Source organism: Pyxicephalus adspersus, chromosome Z, assembly GCF_032062135.1.
Source record: "Pyxicephalus adspersus chromosome Z, UCB_Pads_2.0, whole genome shotgun sequence".
Taxonomy (NCBI): Eukaryota; Metazoa; Chordata; class Amphibia; order Anura; family Pyxicephalidae; genus Pyxicephalus; species Pyxicephalus adspersus.
In genome coordinates, this window is record NC_092871.1 from 47,792,426 (window position 1) to 47,812,177 (window position 19,752).

General features: G+C 37.0%; 2 protein-coding genes across 3 annotated transcripts in view; one reads left to right on the forward strand and one right to left on the reverse strand.

Moving 5' to 3' along the window:
• Nucleotides 1-1,663: 1,663 nt before the first annotated feature.
• LOC140344018 (uncharacterized) lies at nt 1,664-8,753 on the reverse strand. Its single transcript, XM_072430917.1, has 10 exons — nt 8,596-8,753; nt 8,329-8,401; nt 7,335-7,386; nt 6,760-6,992; nt 5,650-5,749; nt 4,778-5,010; nt 4,264-4,381; nt 3,357-3,589; nt 2,767-2,878; nt 1,664-2,044 (listed from the first exon to the last, which is right to left on the reverse strand). The coding sequence occupies exons 1-10, from the start codon at nt 8,658-8,660 to the stop codon at nt 1,785-1,787; spliced, it is 1,479 nt and encodes a 492-aa protein (XP_072287018.1). The 5' UTR covers nt 8,661-8,753; the 3' UTR covers nt 1,664-1,784.
• Nucleotides 8,754-14,201: 5,448 nt separating this feature from the next.
• The window catches only part of PIGV (phosphatidylinositol glycan anchor biosynthesis class V), a 10,927-nt gene continuing 5,376 nt past the window's right edge, over nt 14,202-19,752 (forward strand). Inside the window, exons 1-3 of one of the 2 annotated variants that reach the window (XM_072430919.1) lie at nt 14,202-14,911; nt 17,923-18,081; nt 18,533-18,820. Coding sequence is in view for 1 of the 2 variants with exons in the window: in XM_072430918.1 (XP_072287019.1) it covers nt 18,915-18,940 (26 nt within the window). In the remaining variant the exon portion in view is untranslated. Of the gene's footprint in view, nt 14,912-17,922; nt 18,082-18,532; nt 18,941-19,752 lie in introns of those variants that run through there. The other variant, XM_072430918.1, reaches the window with a different exon arrangement.

A 19,752-nucleotide genomic window follows, 5' to 3' on the forward strand; every position in this document is an offset into this window, starting at 1 on the left:
ACTCTTTGGACCTGATTTATTAAAGCTTGCTAAGACTTGAGAATATCATGGTTTGCTGGCTCACTCAGGCTTTCCCATGATATTCTAGCTTCTTCAGTTTTGATAAAAGTTTTAGCAAGTTTTTATTGCAGGAGTGTTCAAGGAACTAGTCTAACAGAGGTTCACTAGTCTCAAAGTATTTACTGATAAGTAATTATAACAACCATGTTAATTCCAGTTTTTGGAAATTTATTAGGTAACAAAAAAAGGTCTCGTTTACCTGATTTGTTTCACCAGAAAGGGTTCTTCAGGGGAGGTGAGACCTTTAAATGAGACCTTTAAATGTAGGTAAGAGTGCTAAAGCAAAAACGTGTGTGTATATATATATATATATATATATATATATATATAGCTTACATTGTATTGCAGTCAGGGAGCCAAGCTGGGGCTGTGAACTGTTAGTGATACAGCATAGGGCTGCTTCTGAGCTGGGATCCTGCCTTATATGTATTGTGACTATGACGAGTAAGCGAGAGACCTGGTATTACGGGCATGGCACAAGTAATTAAGGGGCCCATTATTATGACCATGAGTTATTGAGGGACCCAGTAATATAATTATGCAATAAATATTTGAGGGACCCAGTAATATAATTATGCCATGAGGTAATGAGGGACCCAGTAGGTGACCATGAAGTGTGTAGATGAGGAACCCAGTATTATGACTGACGAGTAATCAAGGTTTTGTTTATTATGTCTGTGATTCCCTGTGTATCGAATTCTATCGCTACCCCTTGCTCTCACCCACAATCTCTAACTTTTTATAAAGTCCCCATGTAAGCTACATATTATTTTCCACAAATGGCATAAAATTAGGAAAAGGCTTGTATAGGAAAAGGGATGGCTAGAAAAGCAACAAGTAAAGGTTTTCTTAAAGATTATTTTAATAGGACATTTTACCTAAATGGTGCCTCAGAACTTTTGTAGGGGCCTGGTTAATTATAACTTTACTCAAAAAAAAGACCAAGTTTACAACAAAATTGTATTTATTTTGTAATTGTAATTGAATTGTAATTGTAATTCATAGCCCCTCCCTAAATATTTTGACTTTATAAATTATTGCATTAATTGATAGATATCAAACCTTTAACAGATCTGATGATTGGTTTGGAGATTTAAACCATCCATTCTCATTTGTCTTACAGTATTTGCATTTTCCCCCATAACTTCAGAATGACAATTTAGGAAAAAGCCCTTTCTTCAGCAAATTGAGATAGAGATATAGAGAATAGTTTCTGTGAAAAGGATGCTTCTGAACCAAGCATGTGGAGCACAAGGGTACAACAGGGAAAGGAGGTGTCACAGAAACTATTCTCTATATCTCTAACTATCTCAGGTTCAGCAACACAATGTCTATGAAAATTCCTGTGCTCCCTCTTATGTTTCTGCAGAAAACAGTACCTTAAAATTCCTGCATCCCATCCCTGGTTTAGCATTAGCCTCTCTCTTGATACCCCTGTTCAGAAAGACACCGTACCTGGAATTTGCTAGAACCTTTGGTCAATACCACCCCATTCCTAGTAACCCCCATGTCCCCATCTATAAGTCCCACTTTGTCCCTGTAGTTCCCTTTAACACCTATCTGTGCTTCAACAGCATCTGCTAATCAGAACCAAGTCAACAGATAACATTGAAAGTTTATTTTATTTGAATACCATGAAAATACAATAATGAGAATACACTATACCGACATCTGAATATAATGTATATAATGGCAGCTAATTATATATGAATACATCACTCCTATTACTTTTTTGGTACATGGGTGGAGTCAGTTGGCCTAGGAAGTTGGCAATGAGAATGTTTATTTCCTGAGCGGCATCCTTTCACTGGTCCCATATAGTACTCTTGCATAAAGAGGCAGCACTGCATAAATTTTAGGTCACACCACGGGCCCACCACCTCATTCTGTTCTCTTGACCTCTTGGTGCAGTTCCCATTCCCATAAAAGTGCCAGCGACCATCTTCACAACACTTTCTCCTTCTCTCTGCAAACTGTTTTGAGTCTGAAAAAAAGGTTAAAGGTCACATCTACTCCTCTGAGTGTATAAATATTTATTATTTATTAGGAGCTTGTAAGAAATAAAACCAAAACCATATTTTGTTTTGACACATAAATCTCCTTTAGATTTAACAGCAGCTTTGTAGTACAGAGTTCTGCTAGTTGGTGCTTAGGCACATGCAGTCCACAGATCCTATTCCTGCTGCTCCGCCAACCTCCTCTCCCCTCTAATACAAATAATACAAACAAGCAGGAAAAAGGAAAATTGGATAAAAAAAGCTTATTTAATATAAAACCAAAACCTAATGTAACATAACCTTCTCCTCTGTATTCCTTTCAAAAAAGTATCTCTTCTGCCTTTAGTCGCTGCCTTGGTGGCCACAGTTTGTGTGACACTTTACTGGCCACTTCTTAAGGATTGGTGTACAGTTAAAGGCTCAAGGCAGCAGGCATTCCTAAAGTCTGGCAAGTGTCTCATTTTTAAGCTACACACTTAATGTACACATTATAGATGACTTTCGCCCAAGAATAACAGCTGTAATCAACTCAGGAGAAAGTCTAGCATGTGTGCAACGATCCCCCGATGGTCTTCATCAATCCCCCCTGGGCAGAGATGAGTGTTGTACTTTTCTGTGGAGGAGATCACAGTGAACTGCTGCTTGCACACCCATCCTCCTCCTTGATACAGAGAAAATAAGAGCACTGCATGTGAGAGATGAACATTACCTGGTATGGCTTCAGGTTTGGTTTGGGATTCTTTACCGTCCACCAGAGCCACCTCCTCATTCTGAACGATTACCTGTTCTTCATCTTTTTTGAATGGACCTTCAGATTTATTCTGTGACAAAAATAAAAGCTGAATGTTAGGCAAATATTAGAAGTACTGTCTAATACAGTTATACATTCAATTAAACATAATAAAATGTATTTTTACAAAGACTCATTTGACTACAACTATGGCCATCCATTAAAAACTGACCTAGAAGACAGCTGTCCCTGGAAACCCCTCTGTTTCTACCTGTGTTTCAGAAAAGCATCATTCTCAGAAATTCTGGTGACCCTCAACCCTTGGTCAATAACGCCCTTTTCCCTAGGAACCCCATCTATGTGCCACCAATCACCAGATATCTCTTTAAAAGTTTCATTTAAATTACATGAAAATACAATAGTTCTACATATGAGGAATGCAGTTGCAAGATTAGACTGTAATGACCTCACAGAACACTATAGGGGATTTTGCGATTTTCTTGTATCAATTATATAATCGCGGTTAGTTATATAGAAATGCATCACTCAGTTATCACCGTATTTCTTACATTGGTGGAGTCTGTTGGACTGGAATATCGGCAAGTTCTTGAGCGGCATCCTTCCACTGGTCCCATATAGTACGTTTCCATAAAGAGGCAACACTCCAGGAATTTTAGGTCACACCACGGGCCCACTGCCTCACTCTGTTCTCTTGACCTGTTGGCACAGTGCCCATTCATGTAAAAGTGCTGGTGGCCATCATCACAACACTTTCGCTTTCTCTCTGCAAACTGCTTTGGTTCTGTGAGAATCACAGAATTAAAAGTCACATCACCTCCTCTGAGTTTAGAAATATTTAATTATTTAATTAGAGCTTGTAAGAAATCAAACCAAAATCATGTTTTGTTTTGACACATAAATTATCTTGGTTTATATTCCACACATGTCACAATGTGATTGTAGAATCTCCTTTAGATGTAACAGCAGCTTTGTAGTACAGAGTCCTGCTAGTAGGTCCTTGGTCACATGAGGTCCACAGATCCTCCTTCTACTCCGCCAACCTTTTCCAACACAAATAATACAACCAACGAGGAATTGGGAAAATATTCTGAAGCAGCTGATTTAATATAAACAACCTTCGCCTCTCTGTCTCCCCTTCACATGTATCCACTCTGCCTGCTGTCTCTTTCTCTTTACCGTAGCTTAGAGTCTAACTTCATTGTTGGTAAACAGTTGGTAAAATTTCAGACAAATTTGTGGAATCGAATTGCAAAATGTGCTACCCACAACCAATACCTCTCAAACAACTAATAAAGGTGCACTAACTACGAACAGGGAGAGGGGGCAATCTGTGGTCACAAATAACTAATTCAGTATCAGTCTTTCAGGAAAATCACCTCATTCCACAGAGGAGCATTTAGTTATAAAAATACCAAACACAATGTGTTACCCTCAGGTTTGGATTATAGACATTACCTAGTGTGGCTTCAGGTTTCCGTGGGGATTCATGGCCATCCACCGGTGCCACCTTCTCATTCTCATTCTGTACTTCATCTTTTTTGGATGGATTATTATTATTATCTTCAGGTTTAATCTGTGACAAAAATGAAAGCTGAATGTCGGGCAAATATTAGAAGCACAATTTATTACAGTTCTAAATTTATTTAAGCATATTAAAATGTATTTACACAAAGACTTTTACAATGACCTGCATAGGCCCTAATATATCATGAAAGGCACCCAGTTGACTATAATTAGAAGGAAGCGGTCCTTGTAATCCTCTGGGCCTCTACCTTCAGGTGACCCTCAACCCATGGTCAGTTGAAAGATTAGACTGTAATGACCTCACAGAACACTATAGGACATTTTGTGATTTTTTTGTATTAGTTATTTTATATAATGGTGGTTATTACCTATATTATATATATATATATATATATATATATATATATTTATAAATATATCATGCATTTATCACCATATTCCTTACATGGGTGGAGTCGGATGGACTGGAATTTTGGCAAGCTCTTGAGCGGCATCCTTCCACTGGTCCCATATAGTACGCTTCCATAAAAAGGCAGCACTCCATAAATTTTAGGTCACACCACGGGCCCACTACCTCATTCTGTTCCCTTGACCTGTTGGCGCAGTTCCCATTCATGTAAAAGTGCTGGCGGCCATCATCACAACACTTTTTCCTTCTCTCTGCCAACTGCTTTGGATCTGTGAAAAAGAATTTAAGGTCACATCACCTCCTCTGAGTGTATAAATATTTAATATTTAATAGGAGCTTGTAAGAAAAGAAACCAAAATCATGTTTTTTTTTTGACACGTGAATAATCTTGGTTTATATTCGACACATGTCACAATCTGATTGTAGAATCTCCTTTAGATGTATTAGCAGCTCTGTGGTACATGGATCTGTTAGTGCGTTCCCAAGCACATCATCAAGGAAGCTCAGAGGTCCACATCTCTCTATTTCTGCTCACCCCCAAGGTCATCCCTCCTCTAACCCAAACATAATACACCAAACAACAGATTGGAGAAATTGGCTGAAGCAGCTGATTTGGTAATAAACCCAAACATAAAATAACATAACCCTCTTTTCTCCCTTTCACACTCTATCAAGCATTCCCTCAGACTATTCCAACTTCTTTTTCTTTTTATCTCTGGGCCTAACATAATTGTTGGTAAGCCTAAAACCTGACTACAAACAGGCGTAAGGGGCAATCTGTGATTACAACACACCTATTTGGTGTGTCTTTCATAAAAAGCGCCTTTTTCCACAGAGGAGCATTTAGTTCTATCATAAAAACAAAACACAACAAAGTATTACCTTCAGGCTTGGATTATGGACGTTACCTGGTGTGGCTTCCGGTTTCCGTGGGGAATCATGGCCATCCACTGGTACCACCTTCTCATTCTGTGCTTCCTCTTTTTTGGATAGAACTTCAAATTTAATCTGTGACAAAAAAGAAAGCTAAACATCAGGCAAATAATAGAAACACCATTTGATACAGTTCTACAATAATTTAAGCATAATAAACTGTATTTACACAAAGACTATTACATTGACCTTTATAGGCCCTAATATACCATCACAGGCACCCAGCTGACTACAATTAGAAGAGAGCCATCCTTGGAATCCCCTGGGCCCCCACCGTTTCTAGAAATTCTGGTGACCCTCAGCCATTGGTGAATAATGGGTGTCCCCATCTATATGCCACACTTTGTCCCTGTAATTTCCTGTAACACCATTCTATGCTTTAATAGCATCTGCTAATTAAAGTCACCAGATATCAATAAAAGTTTCATTTAAATTACATACAAATACAATAGTTTTGTGTATGGGGTATGAAGTTGGAAGATTAGACCTCACAGAACACTATAGGGCATTTTGTGATGTTTTTGTATCAGTGATTTTGTATAATGGCAGTTATACAGGTAGTCCCCGGGTTACATATGAGATAGGGACTGTAGGTTTGTTCTTAAGTTGAATTTGTATGTAAGTTGGAACAGGTACAATATTTTATAGAATGCAATTAGGACAAATGTTTGTCTCAACATATTATTAGGCAGCATGGTGTCAATTACTGTATAAAATCCTCACTGTGATTTAATCACAAACAAAGCAAAAAAAAAACTTTATGGAGCACGGACATTCATTAACCTCTCGAGCAAGCTGTGCTTTGATATGCAAATAGAAACAGCTGCAGAGTTTATCTTGGTCATTAAAGAGTTACAAGATGTTACAGACCAGCTCAGTTCTTAAGATCACCTAAAGCCTCAGCTGTGTTTAGCAAAAAAATTCTTCTGCAAGTCATACAAACCGCCCCTTCCCCCATCCAGCCTTGTTCTGCACACCAGCAAACAGTGAATCCCTGTTCATATCTAGGAGTCATCTGTATGTTGGATGTCCTAACTCTGGTACTTCCTGTAAATACATCACTCATTTATCACTGTATTCCTTACATGGGTGGAGTTGGTTGCCCTGGAAGGTTTCCAGGTTCTTGAGCGACATCCTTCCACTGGTCCCATATAGTAAGCTTCCATAAAAAGGCAGCACTCCATAAATTTTAGGTCACACAACGGGCCCACCGCCTCATTCTGTTCTCTTGATCTGTTGGCGCAGTTCCCATTCATGTAAAAGTGCTGGCGGCCATCATCACAGCACTTTCTCCTTCTTACTGCAAACTGCTTTAGTTCTGTGAAAAAGAGGTAAAGGTCACATCACCTCCTTGGAGTGTAGAAAAATGTATTATTTATTAGGAGCTTGTAAGAAAAGAAACCAAAATCATGTTTTGTTTTGACACATGAAAAATTTTGGTTTATATTCCACACATGTCACAATCTGATTGTGGAATATCCTTTAGATGTAACAGTAGCTCTGTAGTACAGGGTCCTGCTAGTAGGTCCTTAGTCACATGAGGTTCACAGATCCAACTGTGGTGACAAAGTCACCACAGTCAATAGTGAAACATTTAATTCTATCATAAGAGCAAAACATAACAGCATGTTATGTTGTTAGGTTTGCAAATGTACATTACCTAGTGTAGCTTCGGGTATGGGATGGGTTCTGGATGGATCTTCAAATTTAGCCTGCAAAAAAAATGAATGCTGAACATTGACGAATGCTTTTAAACATAATAAATGTATTTTTACAAAAACTATCACAATGACCTGCATCGGCCCAATTATACCTCAACTGGTACTGATCACAATTACAGCCACTCATTAGAGACTGTCTTCCTGGAAGGGAGTTATGAGTATTAGAGAAATCCCCATGTCAGATACTGCCATGTTTTAGATGGGGTGTCTTATATTTGAAGCTGGACATAAATTTTGTTAATTGAATATATATTCTTAATAAAAGAGAAAGAGACTGCTGCACGAAAATAATATTAATATTATTGTGTATTTATACAGGGCCAACATTTATGCATTGCTTTACAAAGACCACTAAGCCATACAAATTTTTATTAACTATTAATTATTAACCCTGGATGGGAACCTTATATTCTATTTTCTATTTCTTCCTATTGTTGATGTATTGTTAGTAATAACTATATTTGTCTATGTTACTCTTTATATGTTATATTATTTGTTTTACTCATAATTGGTATACATTTAGTTTTATACTATGCAATGAAATATAATAGTGTTATACCAATTAAACAATAACCTATAGGATGGCATTATCACTTCCGTGGGTTGTATGGTTATTGCTTGGTGAGCTGGTTCTTTTATTTCTCATATGAGAAATGACATAAAGGACAGCTGATAGTGCCCTGCTGGAAGGGCGGGCCAAGTGCTTAACCAAATTACTATACACTTTCTGGGAAATGCCTTTCTCACCCACTAAACAGGGCATGAGTCATGCACATAACTGATGGACTTTTGAAGAATTAAGGGTAATTTTACCTTTTACAAAACTTATACACTTTACCTAACCAATGTTTAATATTGTGTAATTACAAAGACATAGGTAAAAAAAGTACATATTTTCCTAATAAAATTAAATAAAAGTCTAGTTTTACGCACTGTGGGAGTGGGATGCTCTTGGGGCTGGTCAGTTGGTTGAAGAGGCTTTGTGTCTTTTTCTAGTGCATTGCTCCTGTAAAATGACAAAGTTTATAATCCAGATAGAAATTATATATAATTTATAATCATTATAAAGTTTATAAATATAGCAGTGATGGGATTGTATCACTTTATTTCTACATTCAGCAGCTGCCTACCCCTAAAAAAAACACAAAGTCAACATCTTCTTTATCTGGGTCACACATGACTGCTAAAAGTGTTACTTACACATTCTCTTGACAGCAAATGATTCCGCAGAGCAGAAATAAAATGGATGGTTGCAAAAGAATCATATCTGAAAAAAACCACTGGCCTACCAAGAAGATAGGAGAAGCCAGACAGGATGAGAGACTGCTAAGCTGGGAACTTGACAGCACCACATTTATACAGGAGGAACTTGGATGATGGCCACCAGGCAGCTACCATATATTTGTGACACCAGGTATTGGGAAAAACCCAAAAATGTAATTTCATGTTTACCTTACCTGTTTCATGTGTCCTTGGTACATTTAGTTCTAAGGTGATGTCAACATGAGCCAAAACAAATCCAATACTAGTACTTTAACCTTGATTTCTCAACATGAAGACAGGATTTGGGCCAAATTTGACTAAATTCTTAGGCGTCTGTCCCCTGTCCATTTACCTGCAGAACATCTATATATCATGGCTTAAACAAGCTCTATACTGAGGAAGAATGGACCATACATTTGGTGTAGCTATCTACATATTGGTGGTTACTATCAGACAGACCTTTACCCACTGGGGAGACTTCATTTTAGTAAGAAAATTGAGGCATTTTACAATGATTACCATTGTTTTTCTCAAAATGGGGAATGGGGACCACTTGTCAGTGTTAAGTAGAAGACAGGGTTCTGGAGATTGACTATAGATAACAGAATGCCTAAAGCAGGGATAATCAGGTGATTTTTGCAAGGTTGTTTTCAAAATGATGTTATCGCAAGCAATGAAAATGTTTGGTTTGGGCAAATATTTGCCTTGTGGACAAAAATCAAACAAAAACCCTGAACATAATTAAAAAACAAATAGTTCCCCCTGATTGAAGTTAAATTAGTGGCAAAATGTGTTTTTAAATTCGCTGGGGGAAAAGGTGTATACATTTTTATTGGAATTTAGCTTAATGGCAAATTAATAATTTGATCTATAACTGTTTTTCGTCCCATGTTAATTGACAGAATTCTTTTAATTTAAAACTGATTTATTCACAAATTTAAATTGGCCAACCCCCATTGTATTGAATAATAAATAATTGTTATAATAATTCAAGTAGCATTGTTGGAATGACTTACAGCTTGGTCATACCAGACCCTCATGTTCCTTTAACAGTGGGGGAAAGGCATGTTGAGGGCCTCAAACCCACAATCTTTTCCTCAAACACTTGGAGTTTGCGGGGTTTGTGGGGTGGGGCTTACTGGAATCTGTAAGGTGGCATGCCTAAGAACCCTAATGAAGAGTTGCTTATTAAGGGTGTCCAATATGCAAAATTATTTATTGGTGCCAAACAAATGTTCTATCTGTTGGGAAATTTTCCTTTGGTTCGTTACCTGATAACACTTAATTTATCAGATAGTAAATTATTTTTACCTGAACAGGAAGTGAGAGCAAATCTTCTAAGTAGGACCAGTGACAAATATCTATAGGACGTTCTCACTCTTAACCAGTTTATTGAAAACAAAAAGGCTTTTCTCATCTTTTTATGCATAATGTTAGGAAAGTTAGGAAGATCCATGCCAAGAGCCATTTGTTCTCAGTAGCAGAACTGATGTTTATTTCATATTGCAAACTCCACTCTGGAAATTTTCATTATTGGCCAATATTTTCCTGGAATACCTGCAAAATCTTTACCAGACTGAGCCAACATCCAGCTCCAGCCATGTTGCAATAGCTGTGAGCAAGCAAACATCAACAAAAGGTGAATGCTATTCTTCCCTTTGTTTTTCAACTGACAATGTGTATTAAAGACATAAAGTGTGTCTAAACCCAAACAATTACATATTTTTTACAAGTTGCTTTATGTCTTGGTTTGCACCATTGTGGTGCATGGGCAACTTATCTTTGGTCTATTGCGTTGACAATAATTTTGAATGTTACTACAACTAATGGTAACCCACTCCCCAAATGTTATAATGTGCTGCACATGAAAAAGATGCAAGTGTCAATCACAGGCAATTCAATTGATGTATAAAACCACTTAACTAGAGTGAACAGATGTGAAGGGGTCCAAAAATATACAAGCAAAGTGTGTACATATCACTTCTTTCCTAAACCATACGTCCTAGATTTGGGTTTAGAACACAATTCTTGTGTCATGTGGATTCAGGCTATATCCTGCAGCTAAGGGAAGGGACACGTGTTTCTGTACTAAGTTCCCACTCTGTGCAAAGTCTGTGGATGGAGTTTTTTTCCCAGTGAACAGTCCCACAAAGAAGAGGAGGAGACGAGCAGCGCGGGACGTGGGACTATTGCAATGTAATTGTTTTTCACTCAAAACAATGTTTACCCCAGGCCCATCTATCCATCTCTTATCTTCCGCTCCCCACTGGTCACCATTGCTCTCCCCCACCCCTGCTGAGCACTGTTGTTCTCCCTACAGCTCTCTTGGCACAATTGTTCCCACCACCCTACAGTGGTTGCTTGTTCTACCCTGGATGCTTGTCCTTTCCACCCTCCTCCAGGCACCAGAGAACAAAGAAATTGATGGTATGTGATGTGCACAGTTGTTCCTCCCCATGCCCACCTTGTTTCCCTATAACTCTCTAGGAACCATGTAAGAAAAAGGGTACAACAAAGAAAGAGTATAATAAACCAGTAGAAGTGGTGATCAACCTTAACATTATTTTTAACATCCCATAATTAACTTGGAAAACACTGCAAACCTAAGGAAAAAATGGGTTACAGAAAATGTACAGAAAGAGATAAAAAGGGAAAAAAGAGAGAGTAAAAGAAGTATGACAACAGTACAAAACCAAACTCTTTTTTTTTAGGAAACTATATATAAGAGTCCATTTTGAATTATGTAACCATGAGCACTGATATATACATTTTCTGGCTTGGTATTCATTGTAGCAAAAAGGAACTCTGAAAGTTATCATCAGTTATAGTTTCTCAATAATTTGAAGGTCAGGTGATTTTCACCACCTTAGAATATTAAGTTTAACATCTACCAATATATGAATCCCAGGTGTCTGTGCATGTTGTGGTAATAAATCTATACCCACATGGAGAAGAGCTAATTAGGTTATGAGGTATGGGAGGTTTAGAGGTACAGGACTATTTCTAAAAAAAAGTTTAAAGAGTTCCAAAAAGATCTAAAAGAAAGAGGGTACCCTTCAATATAGTCAGATTCCACGCCTCAGGTAATCCCGTGTCACCCGTTACAATTACAATTAGTTCCAATTACAGTGCAAAAATAATAGAGGGGGGAATCTAGTCAGCATTCCAGCAGCTAAGAAAAATTGGCAAAGAGGTGTGAGAACATTGCCATTTTATAAAATATAAAAGAGTGAAAAGTATCCATCCCAAGAACCCAAACTTAATCAGAACTTAATTCAAAAAGATTCTATCAACTGCTTTGTCTGCATCCAGGAAAAATAAAAATATTGTGATTTGTGGGAAATGGTATAAGGTTGAAAATTCACCTAGTATCATCCAGTTCTTGTCTCCCCTTTTAAACCTAAAGTGGAATTTTCACTATAAAGCATCACTTCACTTCAAACCAAGGCCAGCGAGTCCTGAGGCATCTTGGCTTCTCTCTTCTTTCCAGAAGTGGGAAGTGTAGCACTCTTTTTCTGGAACTCGCACTGTGCAGGAATGGGATGGGTGACAACATGTTTCTTTCTCTCTCACTCCCTCTCTCTCTCCCTCTCTATATATATAAACATTTTTTTCTATCATATAAAAGGCTTAGCCACCCTTTTAAATAAGGTTAAAATATATTGATATTTCCTTTTTTGTTTTTGCATACATTTTCACATCAGCATTCAACATGAAAAAGATGTATAATTTTGAGGGAGTGTAGAATCTTTATCAGATTTACAGATGGTTGCTACTATCACATAAGTAAGGGGTGTGATAACTTTTAAATTGTTTCTAATGTTCATTATCAAACTTGTCGGTTTCTATAGATTTTTGGACGGTAGAGAATCAGTTACTTCATTAACTAAGAATATTGAGAGATCCATATTATTCTCTGAAAAGATTGTCTATTTTTTTTAATGTTTTTCAGTCGGCCTGTATTGGGATCCCCTAAACTACAGTATTCTTGATATGATAGAATGTGCTCCAATAATGTTATTAGTGTAGTGCTTTGCTTTTAAACGTTTAAGGCAGCTTTCATATTTATATAACAGACAGCAGAGCTGGGATCAGACCTTAAACAGAAGGAGGTTTGTGGAGTGGGGCTAGGCCTATTCCTTAACTCATACAATCTAGTCATCTGTAACTTTTAATCAATCAGCAGGATTCAAAAAAACATATTCCCTTTTTTTTGTTTGGTTTGGTGTAAAATATACATTAAGTATTTAACTGCTATAGGTGGATAGGGGTCTAGTTTTACATGTCAGTAACATTGAGTGTGATAGGGCTGTGATCTAATTGTGTTATGTTTTATGGTAGAGGACACCATAGATTGGAAAGCTCATCTGAGAACAAAAGCCCAATCCTCAAGTACAAAAATATGGTGCAAAATAGAAAAAATAGTCTCTTTAAGTCCTGTGTTGTCATTTCCACCCTTCGCTGAGGTAATTTTTGTGTAAAAGTCAAGGAGGAAGCTTTCCTGGTGGGAGAGAGCTAGCTTTTGCTAGCAAACTAGATTTTTTACAAGCACACACAGTTCTTGTTTGCTTCTATATATAAATATATTCCTTTTTAAATGGTTTTTACAGTACAAAAACACCACACAACATGAAATAAAAATAAAAGTACATTTTTAATTTTATATTTTATTTCAAGATTACAATGTTGTCTATTATTTGATTATTTTTTAAAATTATTATTTATAATTATGTATTATATTATAATTTAGGATTATAATATAATAAATAAATATAATTATCATACCCAAGAGTTAATCCTAAAAATTACAGGCCCACAATATAAACAACAATTTCTATGCAAAAAAAAAGGATAATTTTTTGCATCAAAAACTGACAGAATTAGAACGCTAGGGGGGTTAATAAGAAGACTCCCAGATCCCCATCACCCCACCCTGGGGAATGAGTACAGGGGTACATAAATCCCCTTACTCATTCCCTGAAAGGGTTAAAATATAGGTAACAAATAGGACAAGGCTTTGATGTTAAAATATTTTTATGTGTGTGTTTAGTATAACTTTTCTACTTTTACTTTTTACTTTTTTTTAAAGTTTTTCTTGAATAGATTTTTAATGGTGTACAAATCTAAAGGATTGGATCAATAAATGATTATTGAATGTCAAACTGAAAAAAAAAACAAAGCCAAATTTCATGGACTGCCCACCCCATTTGCACATTAATTTTTAGCACCTGTGTGCATAATGATGAGCATATATAAGGATGTTGTCTAACTTGCTTTTTTTTTTTATTATTATTATTATTATTATTATTATATAATGGAGAGGCTGTTTTTTGTTAGCCTAATCTTTGTTGCTACATTTGATATAGCTGGTTTTGTTTTTTAAACTTTGAATGTTTCAATGTCCATTTTGCAATTAAGAAGTCAATGTTAATGCTATTATATTATTATATTATTATTGTGTTTGTGGCCATATTGTTTCATTTCATTAATATGTCTTTATTACCACCTTTAAATGTTTGTCCTGCATAAATATTTTCTAATACAGTTTTCCACCCTTGATAGGTCAAAATTGCATATTGGTTTGGTAAGTATTTTTAGAATGCAATTCTTGCTTGCCCATTTTTTAACTAATTTGGCTTTAAGTGTGGGTTTACATGTGTTTTTTTTTGTCATGTAAATTTAGGGGTGTCTGTGTGGTCTCTAGATTTTTATGTGACCTTTTAGCAAATGGGTTTATTTTGTAGTTTGTTTTTTGGGGAATTGTTTTTGTGATCTCTTTTAAAATCCCCCAGGACCTTCAATTTAAAAAGTCAATTATGCTTTTTTTTAAGCAGTTCCTTTCTATGATTTTTTCGACTGGCTAAAAACAGCACAATTGGCTTAATAAAACTCAGTTGTTTGATGCGCATAGTTATGCGCCAAACCTCAGGAGTGTGATGCGCATTGTTGTGCGCCAAGGTGGAACCGCTATGTGTGCGCGAGCTGTGTTCTATCAGTTGAAAAATGCTCTGGCCAATTTTCCAGAGAAGGATCCTCATTCCGGTAAGTTTATCTTTTTATGTGTATATTGTTTGTTTTGCTTCATGTTTGTTTTTTTAAGCATATTGCCTAACATGCTTCAAATTGAAAAGATTGCCTTTTTCTTCCTATGATCTCTGAAGTCATGGGCTTGGCTCCAAGCAACATCCATGGATGATATTGCTTCTGGTTAAAGGGGGAAACCCCCTTTATGTGCTTCCACTACCAAGCTGAGGTAAGTCGATATATAGTGGGCCAAGATCCAAAATGCCTCTCAAACCAGCATAAACACCCTGAAAGGCTGGAAAAGCAAGAAAATATGTTTGCCACAAAGTGTATTTGTTCTTGGAATTTTAAGATACTAGTACTATTTGTTTTGTGTAAACACCTAAATAATCCATACACTCCACTATTTAATGAGCAAAATTAAGTTAAGCAACAACACAACTTCTGCTCATTTCTAAGAGTACCTGACCCTGCTTGTGAGCTTGGCAATCAATGTGGTTTGATGTTGTGCTGGGCAACCTGGACCTCCTTCCATTACCATCAGGTGTGTTAGAATGAGTATGCAACTCAGCTGGACAACTTATTGACAGCAAGTGGAAGTGTGTTTGTATGCAATAGTGCTAAGATCAGGCAGCACAGCACAATGACAACAAACCTTTAACACTACCACAAATTAACAGATGAGTTGTGTGGCAGCAAATCAACATGGGTGCATATGTCAGACTAACATAAAATATAAAAAAACGAAGAAATAAAAAACATGACCATTTATTCATAAAAGGAATATGTACATAATACATAATACATACATAATACATTCAAATCCCACTATGTGACAATGGGACAAAGGCAACGAGGGGGGTCATGTAGCAGTTTGGAGTGGAAACCATGCAGATATTTGTACTCAATATTTGTGGAAAAAAATTACAAGACATTGCTGAACAATTGCTAAACTACAAAAACTGTCATTACAAACCAGGCACAAAAACATTGCAGCAAAAGATGAAACTAACAATAATGAGGATTACAAAGTCATATCAATGCATGCCATCCCATCAAACTTACTTGATTAACCACCCCCTACAAACCATTCCAGGTAAAATAGTAATAATGAAAATGCATATGTATTTATATGCATTTAAATGTATTTTGACACACACACACGTTAAATCACTAAATCTTCCTTGATACATGTATTATTATACCATCTTTGGCAACAATCCTTTTTACAAATATTTGACTTCAAAACAGTGCAACAAATGTAACAATAAATTACGGTAATCAATTTTGTCAATGAATATAATGTAACATAAAATCGTAGCACTTACCCAAAAAGAGGAAGAAGCATTAGAGATTCAAATTGACCTGTAATGGACTGTAGATGCGCACAGAACAGGGAGCGGGTGTGCGCTAATTAATTGCTATGATCTCACCATTGACAGAGCTTAACAGATCATCCTGATACTAACTAATCACCTAGATTGACGTATTCATGACCCCATTGCTCATTTATTAAGGCAGGAATGCGGCTAGCAAGTTACCCATATGTCTATTCTGGTTGTAGAACAGGATACACCTTTCAGCCATTTACACAGTAGCTGTATTTAGGCATTCTAGCAAGAAAAGATTGGGGTAGTCTTACCTTGATGAGATATAAGTAGCTTTGTCAGGTAACCCCATTTATGTGGAATTTGTCTTGTCTGAAATTTGGTCTTTGTGTTTGCATGGTGTATTGAATCCAGCATAAAATGTTATCTCATGGAATTCTCCCAGAACAGGAGAATTGATCTCACCTTAAACATGGCTTACGCTTCACATGGTAGAAGTGGATCATTGATTGCTAGGATATTACAGGGTGTATGTTGTGGAAGAATGAAAAGTTTAAGTCCGATGGGCTTTATCTACCCTGTTTCCCCGATTATAAGGCACTGTCTTATATTTTTTGAAATGCCAAAATATGCCCTAGGTCTTTTTTTTAGGGGATGTCTTATTTTTCCCATGAAGAACACTACAGTACACATTTATTGTTGAAAGTTACTCATGATCACTCATGTTCCATTGATTGTCCCCTTCTGATCACTCATGTGCCGTTCATATTCCCCTTCTGATCACTCTATGCCATTGATTGTCCCCTTCTGATCACTCTATGCAATGACTGTCCCCTTCTGATCACTCATGTGCCGTTCATATTCCCCTTCTGATCACTCTATGCCATTGATTGTCCCCTTCTGATCACTCTATTATTATTATTATTAAACAGGATTTATATACTATGCCATTGATTGTCCCCGCCTGATCACTCTATGCCAATGATTGTCCCCTTCTGATCACTCTATGCAATGACTGTCCCCTTCTGATCACTCTATGCAATGATTGTCCCCTTCTGATCACTCTATGCAATGACTGTCCCCTTCTGATCACTCTATGCCATTGATTGTCCCCTTCTGATCACTCTATGCCATTGATTGTCCCCTTCTGATCACTCTATGCAATGACTGTCCCCTTCTGATCACTCTATGCCATTGATTGTCCCCTTCTGTTCACTTACCGGTAATTAAGTGTAGGGATCTCCGTTAGGGCAGGGATCAGCAGCTTGCTTCCTGGTGCAGAATGCCGGCTTGTTACTTTCAGTTTTACTCTGCACTGCAGCCAGGAGCAGACACGTGCTGCAGCCAGCATCAAGGAGACACACACAGGATCAAATATCGGGGGATGTCTTATTCACAGGTAAGTGTCTTATTTTAATTATTTTTTCAAAAATCGGGGGTGGCTTGTTTAATGGGGATGTCTTAAAATCGGGGAAACACGGTATAATCAGTTCAGCATCTCCCACTGAAAGCAAAAGAGATCAAAGAAGCTTACAGACAACATGTGATAGTTTGGTGTGAGTAATGGGTTCAGGGATATCTGTAATTTGATATTATTACGTTGAGAACTTATCATGGTCAGTATGAAAGTTTACCAATTGGTGGTGTGTGGAGGATAATTCTCCCATCTTATGTTTAAAATGGACTACTCAGACCTGCAGGTCTTAAATGGAGCGATCAGTTTCGTCATATAAAGATCATATATTTTGTGTCATTGTTTGTATCTGTCTGTCATTTAGAGGAACTCAGGTATGGGGAGAGATTAGCTAAACTGAATTTATTCTCCCTTGAGATTTTAGAGGTATTATATGGCAGGATAGCCCCCTGCACAGGTTTTGGGGCTTCTGCAGCTTTTTCGCCTTTTGTTTAGCAGGGCTCCATGTGGAAAGAATGTTAGGAGGTGAGGACTGATCGTGTCCCTTTGAAGCATGGCATTACTGCTGGAGTAGAGAAAATTGCTGAATGTGGAGCTAGAGGGAAAGTGATCTGCAGGAGAGCCACAAAGGACTGAAGCAGAATCCGCTGTTGAGAGGTAGGGTGTGTTTGTTGTGAGAGACCACAGAACTGAGCTAGAGGTACAAGAAATACATGTTGATACAGTGTAAATGTTTGGTCTTGGACTTTAAACATGTGCACTGCATATGTTATATATCCCAAGATGTCCCTCTTTCTCATCTTCTAAGTTTTGGAGGTATAAGGTGACAACACTTACTGCACAATTATCACCTATTCTTGAGCACTTTTGAGTTAGACTACAAACAGAAGTAAACTTACTGCTGGAGCATGCACACATCTATAGAAAATGAATACAAAAATTATATGTGCATAGTGCAGGGAGAGAAAGAATAGTAAGGAGAACATAAACATATAATGCAATTATGGTTTACAAAACTATTTGTAGTGTATATGTGTGGTTGAGAAACAGCACTCACTGTTCAATGTCTGTGTGTAATTAAATATAGAACTGTCATTCTGCATTTCAGCCCCAAGATGCCGCTGTTTCTTAACACAGCTAAACAGGTTGCCAGTATTTGCATATTCATAGAAGGTGTGGTTGTACTGAGAAAGAAAAACAGGAAACAGGAAGGAAGAGAGCAGACATCTTGCAAGGACTGTGTGTGAAACAGGATCTGCTCGCATCCAAGTGTCAGCGCGTTCTGGCTGGCTGAGTGAGGCTCTGGCTGAGTGAGGCTCTGGCTGAGTGAGGCTGACCACCGTCCAAGGCAGAGCCTGTCCAGAGAAAAAGGATTGTTTTCCAGAAAGACTGAAAGGTACTGAGGAACGGAGCGCTGTCTGTCCTGCAGGACCTCATGATTGCTGAAGAGACTTGTTATTGTTCAGTTTTACCACCTTGACGTTTCACTGATGTCTGGATTTCTGTACCAAAAGCGGTACACTGTTTTTCATGAAATTTTTTTTAAAGACCTGTACAGAAATATGTCTGAACAAGGGTCTAGTAGATATCCTGAATATAAAAAGTTTGAAACACACAATCATGTAAAAAAAAATTTACTTTTATTAAAGTTAAATAAAAAACACAAAAATCAGCTTAAACAAGAATACATAAAAAAATCAAAAATACTGAAAATGCAATAGTTTGGTATACTGTATAGTAATATATTTTTCTAAAACACCTCCCTAGTGTGGTAAATTTTAAAACAGAGTCCAACGTCACATATCTATAGACAAAACCACATAAATATATTTTGTATTATTTTGTATTGGATTGGATACAGGACTTTGTATTGAATCCAATACAAAATATTTGAATTTCCTGCTACAACCCCCTTCGACAGGCGCATGCACTGACATCATCAGGAATCGCCCAAGGGATGCGTACGCAAAGGCCGGGTGTTCTGATCTTTCCGAACTTCAATGCAAAAAGTGTTATATTTTTTGCATTAAATTTATTTTAGATTGTAGGCTATAATTCACAGAATTACTCAATAATTACTTATTATTCACCAAATTACCGCATAACTCACTGAAATATGTCCAAGATTTTATAAATATAATAATAAATTTTTTTTTTATAAAACATTAAAAAAAAATCTTTAAAAAAAAAAAGTTGTGTATAATGTAATGTACCTCTACAGTAGCTTACATAATATATACCGTATTTTTCGCCGTATAAGACGCTCCGGAATATAAGACGCACCCAATTTTAAAGGAGGAAAATCTAGAAAAAAAAGATTCTGAAATA